Source organism: Nasonia vitripennis (assembly GCF_009193385.2).
Source record: "Nasonia vitripennis strain AsymCx chromosome 3 unlocalized genomic scaffold, Nvit_psr_1.1 chr3_random0011, whole genome shotgun sequence".
NCBI lineage: Eukaryota > Metazoa > Arthropoda > Insecta > Hymenoptera > Pteromalidae > Nasonia > Nasonia vitripennis.
Window position 1 is genome coordinate 44,054 of NW_022279631.1, and position 16,840 is coordinate 60,893.

General features: G+C 40.5%; 1 protein-coding gene across 6 annotated transcripts in view; it reads right to left on the reverse strand.

The window, feature by feature from the left end:
* The window catches only part of Gnao (guanine nucleotide-binding protein G(o) subunit alpha), a 376,676-nt gene that overhangs the window by 21,355 nt on the left and 338,481 nt on the right, over positions 1-16,840 (reverse strand). For all 6 annotated transcript variants that reach the window (XM_032601865.1, XM_032601868.1, XM_032601867.1 and 3 more), the window contains 1 exon segment: positions 15,664-15,817. In XM_032601865.1, coding sequence (XP_032457756.1) covers positions 15,664-15,817 — 154 coding nt within the window.

Consider the following 16,840-nt stretch of genomic DNA (forward strand, 5'->3'; position numbering starts at 1 on the left):
ATGTCTACGTGGCTCAGTCAGCTATGGTGCACGAACGTACTTATTTGGCCTCGTACATGGTGTGGATTCAAGTCCCCGGTCAGACAGAATTTTTTCTGATGCAAATAATTTTTCTATACTTTCCTCTAAACTAAAAACACAAATCCAAGCCTGCTAGCTACCATTTTCCAATTCTAACCTCAAATCGTGATAAGCCACGTGTAACCTAGCTGTGTTACTCGACAAACTATAATGCAGGCAGTTTGTACTTAAAAACAAGATAAGTAGATTGAATCAAAGAACAGCCCATTAAGTTGAAGAAAAAAAGTTACATTCTGCCTAAGAAATGGCAAAGAAAACTGCCCAGTTCTTAGATTCCATGCCAAGAACTGACCATTAAGTGGGTTACCGATTCTACCAGGGGACTAAAAATCATATTTTCGCTCGTTTAAAACCAAGTTTTCAACACGACTTGTGCAAAGGTTGATTTATCATGCGATTTTCTACACAACGAATGCGAAATAGTTTCGCGCAAGAAATGTCGAATAAATATGTGTATGATATGGGCTCCTATCCCTCCAACATATTTTAAAAGTAACGAATAAATTAAAAATTCACAGAAAATCTCACGCAAGATCTTACACAAGATCTTGCAGAAGATGTTACACAACATCTTGCAGAAGATCTTACACAATATCTTGCAGAAGATCTTACACAAGATCTTGCAGAAGATCTTACACAAGATCTTCTATAAGATCTTGCTTACACGATAAGTAAAACAATTTTTTTTCCAATTATTCACTCAAGATCTTATGTAAGATCCTATGTAGGTTCGTGGTTGAAAATCGATGATAAGATCTTGTGTAAGATCTGGGACAAGATCTTATACCAGATCTTGTATAAGATCGTTGATATGATCTTACGTCAGATCTTGCAAAAAAATTTCAATAGGGAAATAAAGCATGCAAAAATATATATACGGAATCCAAGTTTTCAACACGACTTGTGCAAAGGTTGATTTATCATGCGATTTTCTACACAACGAATGCGAAATAGTTTCGCGCAAGAAATGTCGAATAAATATGTGTATGATATGGGCTCCTATCCCTCCAACATATTTTAAAAGTAACGAATAAATTAAAAATTCACAGAAAATCTCACGCAAGATCTTACACAAGATCTTGCAGAAGATCTTACACAACATCTTGCAGAAGATCTTACACAATATCTTGCAGAAGATCTTACACAAGATCTTGCAGAAGATCTTACACAAGATCTTCTATAAGATCTTGCTTACACGATAAGTAAAACAATTTTTTTTCCAATTATTCACTCAAGATCTTATGTAAGATCCTATGTAGGTTCGTGGTTGAAAATCGATGATAAGATCTTGTGTAAGATCTGGGACAAGATCTTATACCAGATCTTGTATAAGATCGTTGATATGATCTTACGTCAGATCTTGCAAAAAAATTTCAATAGGGAAATAAAGCATGCAAAAATATATATACGGAATATTCATGAAATAGATTTGTTAAATATCCCAGACATCATGAAACTTTTCAGGAATATTTCTGTAATATCAAATAAAAAATTTTATTTATTTATGAAATGTTTTAGAGAAATATTGAAGAGAAATAATAAATATATACAATTTATTATTAATTATTTTTTGTTTTATTTTTGTAGTGATTGATGGTATTAACCAAAGCTGACTCAAACAAAAAAAATGTTTTTCGTCGGTGACATGAAGCGTACCTGGAACTTCAGCATAGCAGTCGGGCGCTAACCATTCTCCTAAAAACAGAACACCTACATGTAAAATTTCAAATCTTATACATTAGCTAACTTGGCATGTAAACTAAGATAACAATAATTACACAGCTTTGAATAACTATTGATCAATTACTTTCAAGATCAATTTTGATCCTTAATTTCTATGTAACTTTTATCGTAAAATTCTTTCCGTGTAGACACCAAAAACCAGGGGGCCAACTATCTAGACGCTATCATTGGCTACCCTGTACCTCTACAGGACACCTTCCTCGAATGATTTTTACACCTAGACACAAAAAGATACAGAGCACGCCACTTAAATGTCATCATCAGCCACCCTGTACACCTAAACACCGTGCTTGAATGATTTTATACCAAGACACTGAAAACAACCTGAAACTTGTCATCGGCTACCCTGGCAAGCTAGTTACTATTACTGCTCCGGAACGCAGAGTATGCACCGGCAACCTCTGAATTCTAAATATTGTAATATATTATTATATTTTCTTACGAAAGAAATTCTTATCTGTATATAGCTGTGCGGCCAACTTCACGGTCCTAATACTTTTTGCGGCTAACTTAACGGTCCTAACACTTTTCGAGCTGAAGAAAAAAAACGTGATTTTAGCATTTGTTGATTATACATTCACATATTAGAAAAAAAGCAGCCTTTTTACTAATATTTTTGTTGGAAATCGTAGTTTAGCTCAGGAAACATTGTAATAAGCCAAAACTAACAGTAATGATAAGTATTTTTTTTTTGTATAAAGAAAAATCCGAACACCAATATAGAAGTAAATAGTGTCATGGGCGCCGCGGCTTTGTCTGCTTCTCAAACTCGCCTTCGTGGCGATACCGTGCCACTTGATAAGATAATTTTAAATTTATATGTTAAAAAATATTAAATGAAAAAGTATATTAATGCGGTAATATAAGCTATGTTTCGTGGGTCACGTGGTAGCACGGAAGTGTAAATTGCGTGCGTTATGATACTATTGATAATATTTATTATTTTAATTTAATGGTTTCGTGATTTATTATAAGTATATTTGTATTTTTTTTTTAAATATATTTCCTTTTTTTTAAAATATCATTAATTGTTTTTTATTATTAAATAACGTACGCAAATATATTTAGTCTTAATAAAAATGGTATATTTTATACCTAAGACAAAAAATACTAGTTAAATTTTTACTTGTCTAGTTTTTCAGGTTGTTAAATAATATCTCATTCTCTTCGTGTACTTTACACGATGAAAACTAGGTAAAATTGGCCCTTAATTTAGGTTACACATTTTTTTTCTAATACATAACCATTCGACACTTATCATAGCGAATAGCGAAACAGAGTCTACGATACAATGCACTATAAGTATACAACAAATGTACCAAAAATTTTTGTATAGCACTGTGTGGCATAAGACCGCACTTATGTCATGTCTATCAGTGTAAAAGCCTTTTCTTTTATTTTAAATTGACAACGTCGTTGAAAACGCAGAATTTCTAGTACTTTCAGCATCAAGAGAAAAAAATGTGGATACTCATTGGAAAAAATGAATTTAAACTTAAAATGACCTTAAAGGACACGAGCAAATCCGAAGTCACCATTTGGCACTCCTTGATGCCCTGTAATTTATAACGCTGGTTTTTCATACTCGTGAAAATAACCGGAGACAGCGTTATAAAGCCTTGTTACACCAAATCTTGCCGTTGAAACCCTGAGCGCTAGGCGTTTGCCGACGAGCGCCAGAGTCTCGCGATTCTTTGTTTAGAGATTCGGAGGAACGAATAACGCGCTGATGGGAGTAGGTATAATTACTATGCACTTTTAGTTGTTTTGGTCGTCGTTTAAACGTTTACTTGTTGTAATCTGTTCTCTATTAATTGTTGTCTGAATTGACTGCTGTTCGTTATAGTTATTGTTTATATGTCCCTGCATTTGGTGATGATAGTTTTGCGCCTTGTTACCGAAATTATTAACATAACCTTCTTGATTATTTATAGGTAATATATTATCTACTAGATACAATATATATCGTAACTTTGTACTATTGTAACTGTTAGTTAAGACGGCCGTTCGGTTGGCCGGAGTGAGATATGTTCCATGTATTTGAGATAGCCAGAGACGTAATGAAGCTTCTATTAGGTAGCCCCGCAGTATTATTATTTTGCGGTAAAACTATTTGCGTAGTACCTAAAGATATTCCACGCGGAGAAGCCTGACAGCCCGTATGTGGCGCGTCCACCGGGTGGCGGATGGGGGAGTGCTCGCCGAGTTACACACCTCGGAAGGTAGAGTAGAAATAAAATATGCTCCGTGGACCAAACCAGGCCGCCGCATTTGCCGTGCGGTGCGACCCGTGGGCTGCCAAAAGGAGATCCTGGATGGAGAGGCGATCTAACGGTCTCTCTAAGACCTACGGTTGCGTGCCAAAGTGACCCGAACCATCTTTGGCTCCCGCTGACAGCAAGACGGGAGGCCGGTTACCTAGCTAGTTTCGGTCAACCGGCTCAAGCGAGTGCGTGTTATTGTGTGACATCCGCCGGAAACTCTCCAGAGAGCCGAGCACCTGTGTTCGGGGTGGGAGGCTCGAGAGAGTGGAGGTGGGCTAGTGCGATAGCGCGTGCTATACCCTGTAATGATCTACCCAGTCTGGCACCGCCTACAGTCATGTGTTGGGGCCATGTCAGCTGCCCCCATAGACGGGGGATCCAGGGGGTCGGACACATGCCAGGATGAAGAAAAATGCTTATAATATGGGAACCACAAACGAACTCGGGGAAAACTCACAGGAGAACCTGGAAGTTGAAACCTTTGGAAGGGTGCCAACAACACAAGACGGTGGATATCCAATCCACAAATCAAGCAGCAGTACCAGTATAGGCAGCGCCATGAGTGCTGCAGCATACCGGTATGACAAGAGAGCCAGACCATAAGGGATTGGCTACAAGCCCACGCCAGCCTGCGAGACAAGCTACGGGATGTGCGAGAAACGTCCAGGGAAATGACCAAAACCCTGGAAAAGCAAAAGGGCGTGAATGTCAAGATCAAAGAAGGCTTACCCTTAATAGGATCCATGTTGATCGAAGCTTTCACGCTTCTTGACCAGATGGAAGATGTCTCGAAGAGACAGTCCCCCAAAGAATCTAGTGAGGACAATGCAAAGCCTCAAAAAACGGTAAAATCGAAGAAGAGGGTACGGGCATCATCTGACGGAGGCGGCGGTACCCTCGCCAAAAAGCGAGGGGAACGGCCAGACTTCTCATGGTCAGACACAATGGGAAGTAGCTGCTGGCAGGAAGGCTAAAAAGAAACAGAAGATAAAGCCGGAGCAGATCCAACCAAAGAAGAGAGAAGAGAAGGCTCCACGTCAGAGGACGGACGCCATTCTGATAAAGCCGGAGAGTGGCAAGACCTATGCTGACATTTTGTCTCAGATGAAGGCACAGGTAAAGCCGGAAGAGCTAAACACGATGGTTAAGTTTGTTCGCAAAACAAGAGAAGGCGGCGTTCTGGTCGGGGTGGGCACAAGCAATGATGAAATGAAGTTATTTCAAAAGGCCATCCAAGAGGCAATCGGACAAGCAGGCACAATTAAGGGCAAGATCTCCAAGACAATACTGGAGATCAGAGACATCGATGGACTTACGACGAAGGAAGAGGTCAACAATGCTATCAGAGCCGCAACAGGCTGCGGCAAAGAAGATGCCAAAGTCCATCTGTTTGAGCCAAACACGAGAGAGCAGAGGATGGCGGTGGTCGAATTGGACCAGACCAAGGCCGCCGCACTGCTCAAAAAGGGAATGATTCGCATCGGCTGGGTAAACTGCCGAGTGCGGGTGCGAGCGAGCGTCACGCGATGCTACCGTTGCCTTGGCTACGGGCACGTGGAAGCCAAATGCAAAGGCCCTGACAGGAGCACTAGCTGTTGGAAGTGTGGTGCGGGTGGACATAGAGCGGAGGCATGCAGTGTGCCGACCCAACAGATAAAGTGTTTTCTTTGCAAAGACGACAAGACGCCTGAAGATAGGACGATGCACACTCGAGGCACCGGAGCGTGCGCAGTCTTCCGGATGGTCCTAAACGCAAGCAAGATCCAAAGATAATGGCGAGGATACTCCAAGGAAACCTGCAGAGAAGTAGTCTCGCACATGATCTGCTAACCCAACACGTGAGGAAGCAGAAAGTGGATGTCCTATTGATCAACGCATACAATTTATTTTCGCATTTTAAATTAATCTTAGCGCTTTTCTGTTTTTTATAAACTGTGTCTTATCTAAACTTTTAGTTAACATATCAGCTAAATTTGAATTTGAATCTATTTTTACAATATCGATTATACCGTTTTCGTAGTTTTCATTTATGTAATGATACTGCACTTAAAGTTTTTCGTGAATTTACCATATTTTGCAATCGCAATTGTACCTGAGTTATCCTCGTACATATTAATCGGTTCATCAAATTTTACGTTAAACATTTCGTGTAATAAACTTTTTATAAACAGTACTTCTGTTACTGCTTCTGACATAGCAGTATATTCCGCGAAAGTTGAGCATTTGGTTACAGTGCTTTGTTTATGAGTCTTCCAAAAAATGAAATTTCCATATAACCTAATTACAAAGCCTGTTGTAGAATTTCTATCTGCCAAATATTATTTTTCTTTAGACTATTTATTTCAGAATCCATAGCAGTTTTCAATTTTTTATGATCGCTGGAGTTTATCGCCTCCTCAAATGTATTCGGTACATTTGCATCAATGTGATTTACATAAATGAAATGAGTTACTGGATTCTATATCTGTTTACATGTATTTTCTTTCTATTGGATTTTCTTTGCACTTTTAAGCTTGAATCATCATTTTCGGCAATATCAGAATTTAATTCGTTATCTCTACTTTCCCCGAAGGTCTGAGTAGAGATAAGAGATTTAGTTCGATTTGAATTTACATCATATTCATTAATTTCGTATTCATCTTCCAATATCTCATTTTCTACATTTATAGATTTGCTATCTTCCAAATCTCTGTCTTTTTCATCATCAAGTTTTTCTAAGCAAATAATTTTAGTATTTTCTTCAACTACTTGTACATGTTTACCATGAATTACTCTACCATTTACTAAAACTTTATAACCATTTTCAACATAACCTACTAGTACGCCTAATTGAGCTTTATCATCCCATTTGGTTTTTCGCAAAGCTTCTGGTACTTTTACAAAGACTCGACTTCCATAAATTTTTAAATTATCTACATTAGGCTTTTTTCCAAAAAATATCTCGTAAGGAGTTTTATTTTCCGCTGTATTCGCAATTATACGGTTTTTAGATACGCGACCGTTATCATGATTTCGGGCCAGTGACGCCTGTGAATTTTAGCTTCTCGCATTAAGCATCTACCCATATCCATTGCGGATCTGTTGTATCTTTCCGCTACTCCATTTAATTCGTGGACATGGCAGTATTTCAATTCCTTTAGATTTTATAAAATCATAGATTTCGCGATTCAAATATTCTTTACCATTATCCAAATTCTTTTAAACAACTAGCAGTCGCTGACCTATTTTTAATACAAAATATTCTAGTGCATTTACTGTCATCATCAACAAATGTTAAAAAATATTTTTCGCCACCATAACCAGTTGTGTTATGTGGATCATTCAAATTAGTATGAATCAATTCTAGAATTTCAGTAGTTTTTGCTCTGTTGTTTTCAAACGGTACATTCGCCATTTTGCTTTCTATACAATTTGCGCATTTTATTTCGACATTTTCGATTTTTTCTGGCAGTCCTTCAACTAATCTATTAGTTACTAATTTATTTAAATATTGAAAATTTACATGGCCAAGTGCTCTATGACATTTTTCTTTGTCAGTTAATTTTACTGAATTTACATACATTTCTTTACTTGCTCTTTTTGATACGAAACCTTTCAAATAATATAAATTAACTTTATATGCTACAGCTATTAATTTTCTAGATTGGTTGTAGATTTTGGCATTATCATATCTTGATATGACTGTATAATTTCTTGTGATTTTAGAAGCACTTATAATATTTTGTCTAATGCCCTCAACATAATAAACATTTTTTAAATCGACTTCCTTTTGATTGAAATATTTTTTGAATTTGATTTTTATATTGCCAAGTTTAGTTGCTTTTAACATTTTACCATCTGGTAATTTTACATTTATGGGATCTTCCAAATTTACATAATTATAAAAGAATTTATCAGTATTCATAATGTGGTCTGTACAGTCACTGTCAAACAACCAATCTATTTCGCTAGAATTTTCATTAAAACCTGTTACATGATTTACTTCCCTTGTTCTATCATTACTATACGTTTCCTGAGGGTTGGTATAGGAATGGTTAAATTTTTCGTTATTTTCGTTATAGTCTGTTACCTGATTTATTTCATGATGACATACTTGCGTTGCCCACGACTCTGGTGTGTAGTTGCCCTGTTGATCGCCTGAAGAGTCACCTCTGGGTTGACCTTGTCCTTTACCTCGGCCACGACCTCTGTTGAATCCACCTCTATTGAAGCCTCTGTGTTGACCTCGTTGACCTTGATTGGATTGGCATCGTTGACTTTGGTTGTAATGAGCACCACGACCCCGGTTGCTCTTCTACTGTGGCCTAGTGCATTCGCTTTTGTAGTGGCCTGTTATTCCACAGTTGTAAGATTTGCCTTTGATTTGTGCCGCAAAGACACTGGCGTTATTTTTGTTGTCTAACTCGGGTTGAGTCATATTCTTCTCCTTAATCTTGGATTTTACATAATCAACTGTTCTTTGGTCTTCTGGGATAACGTCTATAAAATCCTCAATATAACTGTAGCTTGGTGGCAAAGCTCTGAGTAGATATCTTAAATTTTCGGTTTCTTCTAATTTTCCACCAGCCGTTTTGAACTCATTAGTGACCTTTTCGAATTCTACAAAAAATTCTTCCACTGCTTTGTAATTATTTAATTTAATTTCTTCGATTTTTCCTCTGCATATAATTTGCAGGGCTGTAGACTGACTTAAATATATCTTGCCGAATTTGTTTATCATCTCGAAAGCCGTTGTGCATTCACCAACATATTCTAATTGTTTATCCAATATTGTGCTTATATTAATTGTTCTGGCTTTTAAATCTATTTTATTCCATTTTGGTTCGTCCTTTTTGTCATCTCCAGTCATTGCTCTGACTGCTGAATCTTTACACTCTTTATATTCTAACAAAATCATTAGTCTGATTTTTCAACTTGAATAATTTGCACCATCAAACACTGGTATCATAATATCTTCAATTTTTGCTTGTTTGGCCATTTCTTCTTCTTTAAGTCTTCTCAAAATTATTCTTCGAATCTGATTTCTTGAATTTTCGTTTAATTCAATATTCACCACGTGTTTCACTTGCCGACTTTAATCCATTAACATCGCACTTTAGTCTTAATTATTTTTCAAAAATCTTCTTATTATTCGGTAGCTAATGAATTTCCCTTCATCTTTGTGCGTTTATTTTTCAATACTAATCAATCAAACACTTTGTTTAATCACTTTGAACCTTTTTTTTTTCACCACGTGGCTTTAACCTCACTTTTATTTTACACTAATTACCCTCATATTTCCCCGAAGGTTAACATGAGTGTAAGTTTGAAATACGAACCACGGACCTCTGCTACCATGTTGGAGTTGAGAATAAATAAAAGACTATGAGGTTAATAAGAGTGTAAGTATATTGTTGAAATTAAGTGGCATAAGCCACGAGTCGACAATACGGCCGTTCAATTCGGAGTGTTACAGCAGAGAGGGCGAGAACAGCGTGTACAGTATAGTCGGCGCTTAGAGTATAGATACGAGGCATGCGCAGTTCGCTTGCACTCGCGTGTGCTCGTCTGACTGCACGAAATCGTCGCGAACCTAGAGATGTCGCGACGTGTACCATTTTAGGCTTAGATCACTATAATAATAATTTACATATTACAACAGTAACCTTCGCAAGCGAAATGATGATCAGCAACATAAGGGACTGGCACATCACGGAAGAATATACAGCTAGCGACCACCAGTATATTCTATTCAATATCAACTAAGATCGTCAAACCAGTACAAGGAGAAATCACAGTCGAGCGCCAAGATGGAACACCCGACGCATGAACCGAGAGACACTCGCGGAGTTAATTCAAAGCACAAACCTCCCATTCAACGGGATCCCGCACGAATTAGGCGGACGGGAAAGAGCAGAGACAATATTAGAGAGAACTGCTAATCTTATAACTGAGATCTGCGATGCGACCATGCCCAGCGTGTCTACCAGCCACCAGAGAAGACCCGTGTACTGGTGGACAGACGACATTGCGGAGCTTAGGAAAGAAAATTTCTATTCTAGAAGAAAGGCTCAAAGAGCCTGGAAGCAGAAAAGGCCTGAAGCCTGGGACCTTTCCAAAAGACAGGACCAATCGCGAAAAATTCTCAGAGACGCGATAAAAGAGAGCAGGCACCGCTGCTGGACGAAGATCATCGACGACGTCGAGAAAGATCCATTCGGCGATGGATACGCGATCGTTACACGAAAGATGGGTAAAATGAAACGCACGGAATTCATGGAAGCTGAAATGATGGAAAAAGTAATCAATGGGCTGTTCCCCACACATCCCATCAGACGCCAGACAGAAGCGGCGAAAATACCGGCAGACGAGATACCTCTTTTTACAGAAGGCGCGGCCTCATCGCAGCCACTTCGTCCCTTAAGAGTGGCAGGGCACCGGAACTGGATGGTATCCCTGCGGAAATGCTCAGGATCGTCGCGTCGCAACGGCCTGAGCTGCTCTTGGAGATGTACATACCAGTGCCTGATGTAGGAAGTTTTTAGCTCGCAGTGGAAAAGAGCAAGACTTGTACTGATTGAAAAACCGAAAAAAGAAGCGGATACGGATACTTTCTATAGGCCACTGAGTCTTTTAGACACAATGGGAAAGACGGGGGAAGCACTGGTTAAACCGCGAATACTAAGTGCTGTACGCAAAGCAGGAGACCTTTCCGATAAACAGTATGGCTTTAGAAAAGAACGATCCACCATAGGGGCCGTTAGATAGGTAACAGACACGGTAAAGAAAGTAGAGGAAGTTAGACATGCGACTAGAGACATTGTGATTCTGGTAACGTTAGACGTAAAAAACGCGTTCAACTCGTCAATATGGACCGACATACTTGCTGCCTTAGAATCATTCGGTATGCCGCGATACATTATGCGTATTACGGAAGATAATCTGAGGGACCGGGTTATCGAGTATGACACGAAAGAAGGGCGCAGAAGAAGTCCTATAACTGCAGGAATTGCGCAGGGTTCGATCTTGGGGCCAGCCTTCTGGGGTATCTTGTACGATGGGCTTCTGAAACTCGAAATGCCGGGAGACGTGATGCTCGTTGGATACGCCGACGACGTGGCCGCGGTTATAACAGCACGGAATGTGGGCATCGCGCAAGCGAAGTAAAACGCGATCATGAGCAGAGTGCTATGGTGGATGGCGAACCGCGGATTGACTTTAGCACTTGATAAGACCGAAATTGTCCTATTGACAGGAAAGTGGATACCGACCATCATACCCATGAAGGTAGGCAGCGAGACTATAACGACGAAACCATCAGCCAAGTATCTAGGAATAACTCTAGACACGAAGTTGAACTACGGGGAGCACCTAGGTCGCGTCTGTAAAAAAGCCACGACTAGAATAGCGTAACTTAGCCGACTCATGGCTAACGTCCGTGGACCTAAGCCAACAGTTAGGCGGCTACTCATGGCGACCACTAACTCTATCCTGTTATATGGAGCAGAGTTGTGGGCCGACGCTATGACTATGAATAAGTATCAGAAAAAGATTATGTCGGTACAGCGAAGGGGGGCCCTTAGAATAGCATGCTCCTACCGGACGGTCGCGGCCGAGGCATCGATGGTAATCGCGGGGGTAATCCCCGTAGATCTTCTTGCGATTGTACGCAAGCGGATCTACGAGGCTCGTTTAGCGCCGAATAACACCTCGATTACCGCGGAAGAAAGAGCAATAACAATGCGCAATTGGCAGACTAGGTGAACCGATTGTCCAAAGGCTAGATGGACTAGGATCCTTATAAAAGATGTGGGCCCGTGGGTGGACAGGAAATGGGGGGAGGTCAAATTTTACCTTACCCAGTTTTTCTCCGGTCACGGATACTTTATGAGCTACCTGTTCGCGATGAACAGGGTGGCAACATCGGGGTGTAAGTACTCCGGTGACGAACGGGACGACGTGAGACACACGTTTTTTGACTGCCCTCACTGGGCTGAAAAGCGTAGAGCACTGGAGCTGACGATAGATGCGTTCACGCCCGAGATTGTGGTCGAAGCGATGCTTGACAGCAAGCAGAACTGGGACGAGATAACGGTGTACGTAGAGACGGTTCTCCGCGCGAAAAACAATGACAGTTGTTTACAAGACTAGTTGACCGCTAGCACAGCTTAAGACAGGCGACCCCCCTAAAGGAATGCGAAAGCGGTTACCGGGGGGGTTTTCGCGGCCCTAAGAGAGGTGGAGTTTTAGTGAGTATGCCTGGCGTTGTCCCGCGTCAGGAGAGTCCCACACTCCGGGAGCCTCGCACGACTCGTGTCATGGTGCATTAAGCATTTCGCCAACTCTCCGGATGAAAAAAAGTACCTAAAGATAGCTCCTCTGATTGATCAAGATTCTCGGTGTGTTGTTTTTTGCCGTAAATAGCCTGTATTTGTTGGCGAAAGATAGCCTGACTTCGCTTGCTCTGCCGAGTTTCTATGTGTGTTTGACAAAGTAGCCTGCGTCGTAGGAAGTCCTGAGCTTAACCTGCCTGTTGTTTGTGAAATAGTGCCTGTTTGCGGACAGTGTAGCGTCAAGCTTACGCGCGTATTACATGGGGCGCTTTGACTCCGACGCGGATGATTTGCGCTTTATGATTTGCCTCACAGACATCGATGTCTCTGCTACTTGTAGTAAAGACGAGGTCCTCCCGGCAACTGACTTGGCAAGGCAAAATCGTGCTACTACAAGGTCTCGGGTGCTCGACGCCATCGCAAAATAATGCACAGTCTGTATCCCACGTAGATGGAGATGACTTGGGATTGGTTCCGGGGGTAGGCGGGTCTGGTTTTCGTGGGGTCGACTCTGAGCCTGTAGGAGATTACTCCTCGCAGGCAACAAAATGCGAGAAGTCGTCTCCTCTTGGCACACGTGTTTTAGATGAAAGTGGAATGCGTGGTGGTAAAAGTGCGGCAGATTAATTTATCTTAAATATGAACGATGGGACAGACGCGCATCGTCTAAATGTAGTTCATACCGTTCTCGCTACAATCGTTCCATCTATATCTAGAGATGATGTAGTCTCGCTGTGCATGCTCAGACCTGAAGATGACAAGCGCGGGTCTCGACAGCGTCGCTCGCCGTGAATAGTGCATCTTTCTCGTCATAATATTGCGAATAGCACAATGCGTGCAAAAAGCTATGTTACAGCGCTTACTGCTAAAGACATGATTATTGCACGTTAGTTGAACTTTGAATCAATTTGGCATCGAAGCGGGCGATTTCTTATCAAGTGAGAAGACGGTAATAGGACTCACGAGTTTCCGTCTGCAGCGGACCTGCACGTAATAGCTGCATCCTATACCACTAAACTCAATAATGGCAACAATTGTAACAATGACAGCGACCTTATAAATGACACTACTGCTACTAAGGCAACTAAAAACACTACTCAAACTACCGTACAGACACAGGCGGAAAATAACTATTTCTCTAACTACACCTAATCGAGATTGAGTAGGTCGGAGAAGCGCGAAAAAAGCTGAGAGAGAGAGAGAGAGAGAGAGAGAGAGAGAGAGAGAGAGAGAGAGAGAGAGAGAGAGAGAGACATTGAGAGCGGGATTTTACAATGCGACCTCACTATATACGCACATGGGGATGTTAAGGCCGTGTCTTACGACTGCTTGACCAGCCTACTACCTCTTTGACGTGACTAGGACGCGTTTCGAGTGAAAGGTTGATGACTTGTTTGCGCAGGTTGACGGGTACTCGGTTTTGCGGTATGACAAAAACAAGCGTGAGGGAGGCGTAGCCCTGTTTATCCGTAATAGCTATAAAGCGACTATTTTGTGCTCGTCGCAGTCAGAAGTAGATGGGAAATCGGATATCTCGGAGTATCTAATGTGTAGCGTGCGTCAGGGTAAAAAGCTACTAATATTTTTAGCTGTAATCTATCGTTCACTGGGTGTCTCTTTCTCTGATAACTCACAGCTGGCGAACAACTTACGTAGATACTCATTATAGGTTATCATTATAGGCTAGTTATGGGCGATCTGAGCGCTAACATGTTATCAACCTTGTAAGACGCAGAATTCGCCAGGAACTTGGCTTGAGAATTAAGCCTAAAACTAGTGGACCATGACGCGACTCACCACGTCAGGGATTCTTACATGTGCACCAGCGTGATCTTTATGACGACGACAATGCAGCGCTGAATGCAAATAACTCACGGGCGATTTTTCCAAACAGCCAAAACATCATCGACATTGAAATTTACTGTCAGACGAAAGAGCTCGAACAGACAGCGGAATTGGCACCCGATTAGAACATCTTGTCATCAATCAACTAGCTCCACTCAAAGAATTCAAACCTTATCGACCTTGTAAAATGCAGAATTCGACAGGAACTAGGTTTGCAAATTAAACCTAAAACTAGTGGACCATGACGCGACTCACAACGTCAGGGCTACTTTACTTGGGTTGACACCAAACTTAGAGATTCATACAGCCAACAAGAAGCTTTAAAAAGACGACACAAACATACCTGACAAAGCACTAGACGACGTAACGACTTGTGGATGGAGTATCAATTTCTAACCGCTGAGGCTGAACCAATGAAGCGCGAGAAGAATTCCTTCAAAATAGAGTTTTATGCACTAGAAAACAACAATATTATTTGAAATTGTTATAGTACTGTGCATGCGTGTGCACCTTGTGTATTAGTGCCTGTTACTGCATTTTAATCTAATATTGTCTGCGTCATTGTCTATAAAAATAAGAAAAAATATGTATGTTTATGTGTCATCCACTACAAAATGCGACGTGTACTAGTATGTATGTATCAAGTAGTAACGAATCAGTAATAAACAGCTAAAGACGTGGTATGATATTTGTACCTTTTTCGAGCACTTGAAAATAAATTTATTGTATATTCTGTATTCTATGTTCTATATAATGTAGGTGTAATAAAGAAGAGTTTTTCTATTGAAAAACTTATAGCTGACCTTTAAACGATCTTGAAAATTGAGTTCAATTAGTGACCGTTTTAAGTTTAAGGTCAAATCCAGGGCTATCGTCAGATTTTCCTCTCGATATCCTACTACTTTTGTCTATACTATTTTTTTTATCGGAACCTTGCCAGAGTAGTATTGACGGTGCGCGTTTCGATTGGGTCATCCTGTATATTATATATAAATATTGATTTTTGGAATGGTATAGTTTCCTTAATTAGAGAAATATTTGGAAAAATATTCTCCTTGACTTGAATTTTTGACTTCCTCAAAAATTAACATTAAGCAAGGGTAGTTGAGGAGGAAAGAAAAATTATAGCCGGTCTACCAAACCTTTACATTAAGTCATTTAGGACATCAAACTCATTTCGATTGATTATTTCTACATATTTTCGTTTATTTACCATTATTGTTGGTTACTTCCGATTTGGTTTCATCGACTTCCGGTCCACTTAACTCCTTTAGGAGGTATAGTTTTAGGGATAAAGTGAACTTATACCCACGGACAACTAACGAGTAAACCCATTTTAATATAATAGAGAAAGAAGATAATCAACAGAGATTGATGCAATGAGTACTTGCTTGTTTGTCAAAATTTATATAGCTTACCTGCGTATTCAGCAAAACAAATCGTAAGTGGGGATTTTCTTATTTTTTCCTCGAATAAGTCTTTTTTATTCAAAAATAGTATAATCGATGTATCAGTGAACCATTTATTGTTGCAAATAGAATCGAATAACTTGAGACTTTCTTGCATACGATTCTGAAAAGAAAATTAAAACATTTTTTTCACATAATATAATGAATAGTAAACGCTTAAACATTATGATTGATTTAATTTTTTGGTTAACTATATTTTGAGGAAACTGTTACAATGCCGCTACCCTAAGCGGGTCTTGGGCGTTGTCGTCCAAATCCGACGGGTGGGTGCCTATCCCCACTACACAGCGCGTCCTCAGGTTGCGGATAGAGGAACAGCCCCTAAGAAAGAGGTTAGCTGCGAATAAATTGAATAAGCAGTCGCGGACAGCCGAAAGGAACAGGCGTGGGTGTGATGAGCCCACACTGTCGAACGCATTCATCTAGAAACACTACGCAAGCACCACAACAAAAAACACTTCACATTATCTCTTATCTCTTAATCTCTAAGATGCCAGCAAAGGCGCGCTGCCTTGCAGGAGGGCGTTAGGATGCAAGAATGAAACCGTAGTGTGTCTGACGACGAGTTTACACTGTCCTCGTCAAAGTCGGAAAGCTCTCATACTTAGTTCTAGAGAGGTATGGGGGTTATCACCTCGAAAATGGTGGGCTCACCTGCGATCGAAACAGGATCCAAAGCGCGCGGGTTTAAAATACTATCATGGCTCAAAAAAATCAAAACCAAACCAAAAGGGACTTAAGGGTCGGAAATTGGAATGATCGCCGTCTATACAGAGCAGGCGCGTTTAAAGAACTCATAAAGGGAGCTAATAGGTACAATCTAGATTTGGTAGCAATACAGGAATCGCGGTGGCCAGATGGCGGAGTACTAGCATCGGGTAACTTCACGCACCTGTATGGGAGCGGGGGATCCCTAGGCACCGGATTTCTCGTAAGCAAAAGCATCATACATTCGGTTAAAAGTTTCAAATCCGTCAATGATAGGCTCTCGTACATCATCATCGAAGGTAAATGGTATAGATATGTATTTATTAATGTACACTATTCTACGGAGGACAAAGAAGAAGAAGCTGAGGATCTCTATTACGAAACTTTAGAGCAGGTAATCGATCAGTTCGCGTTTTAC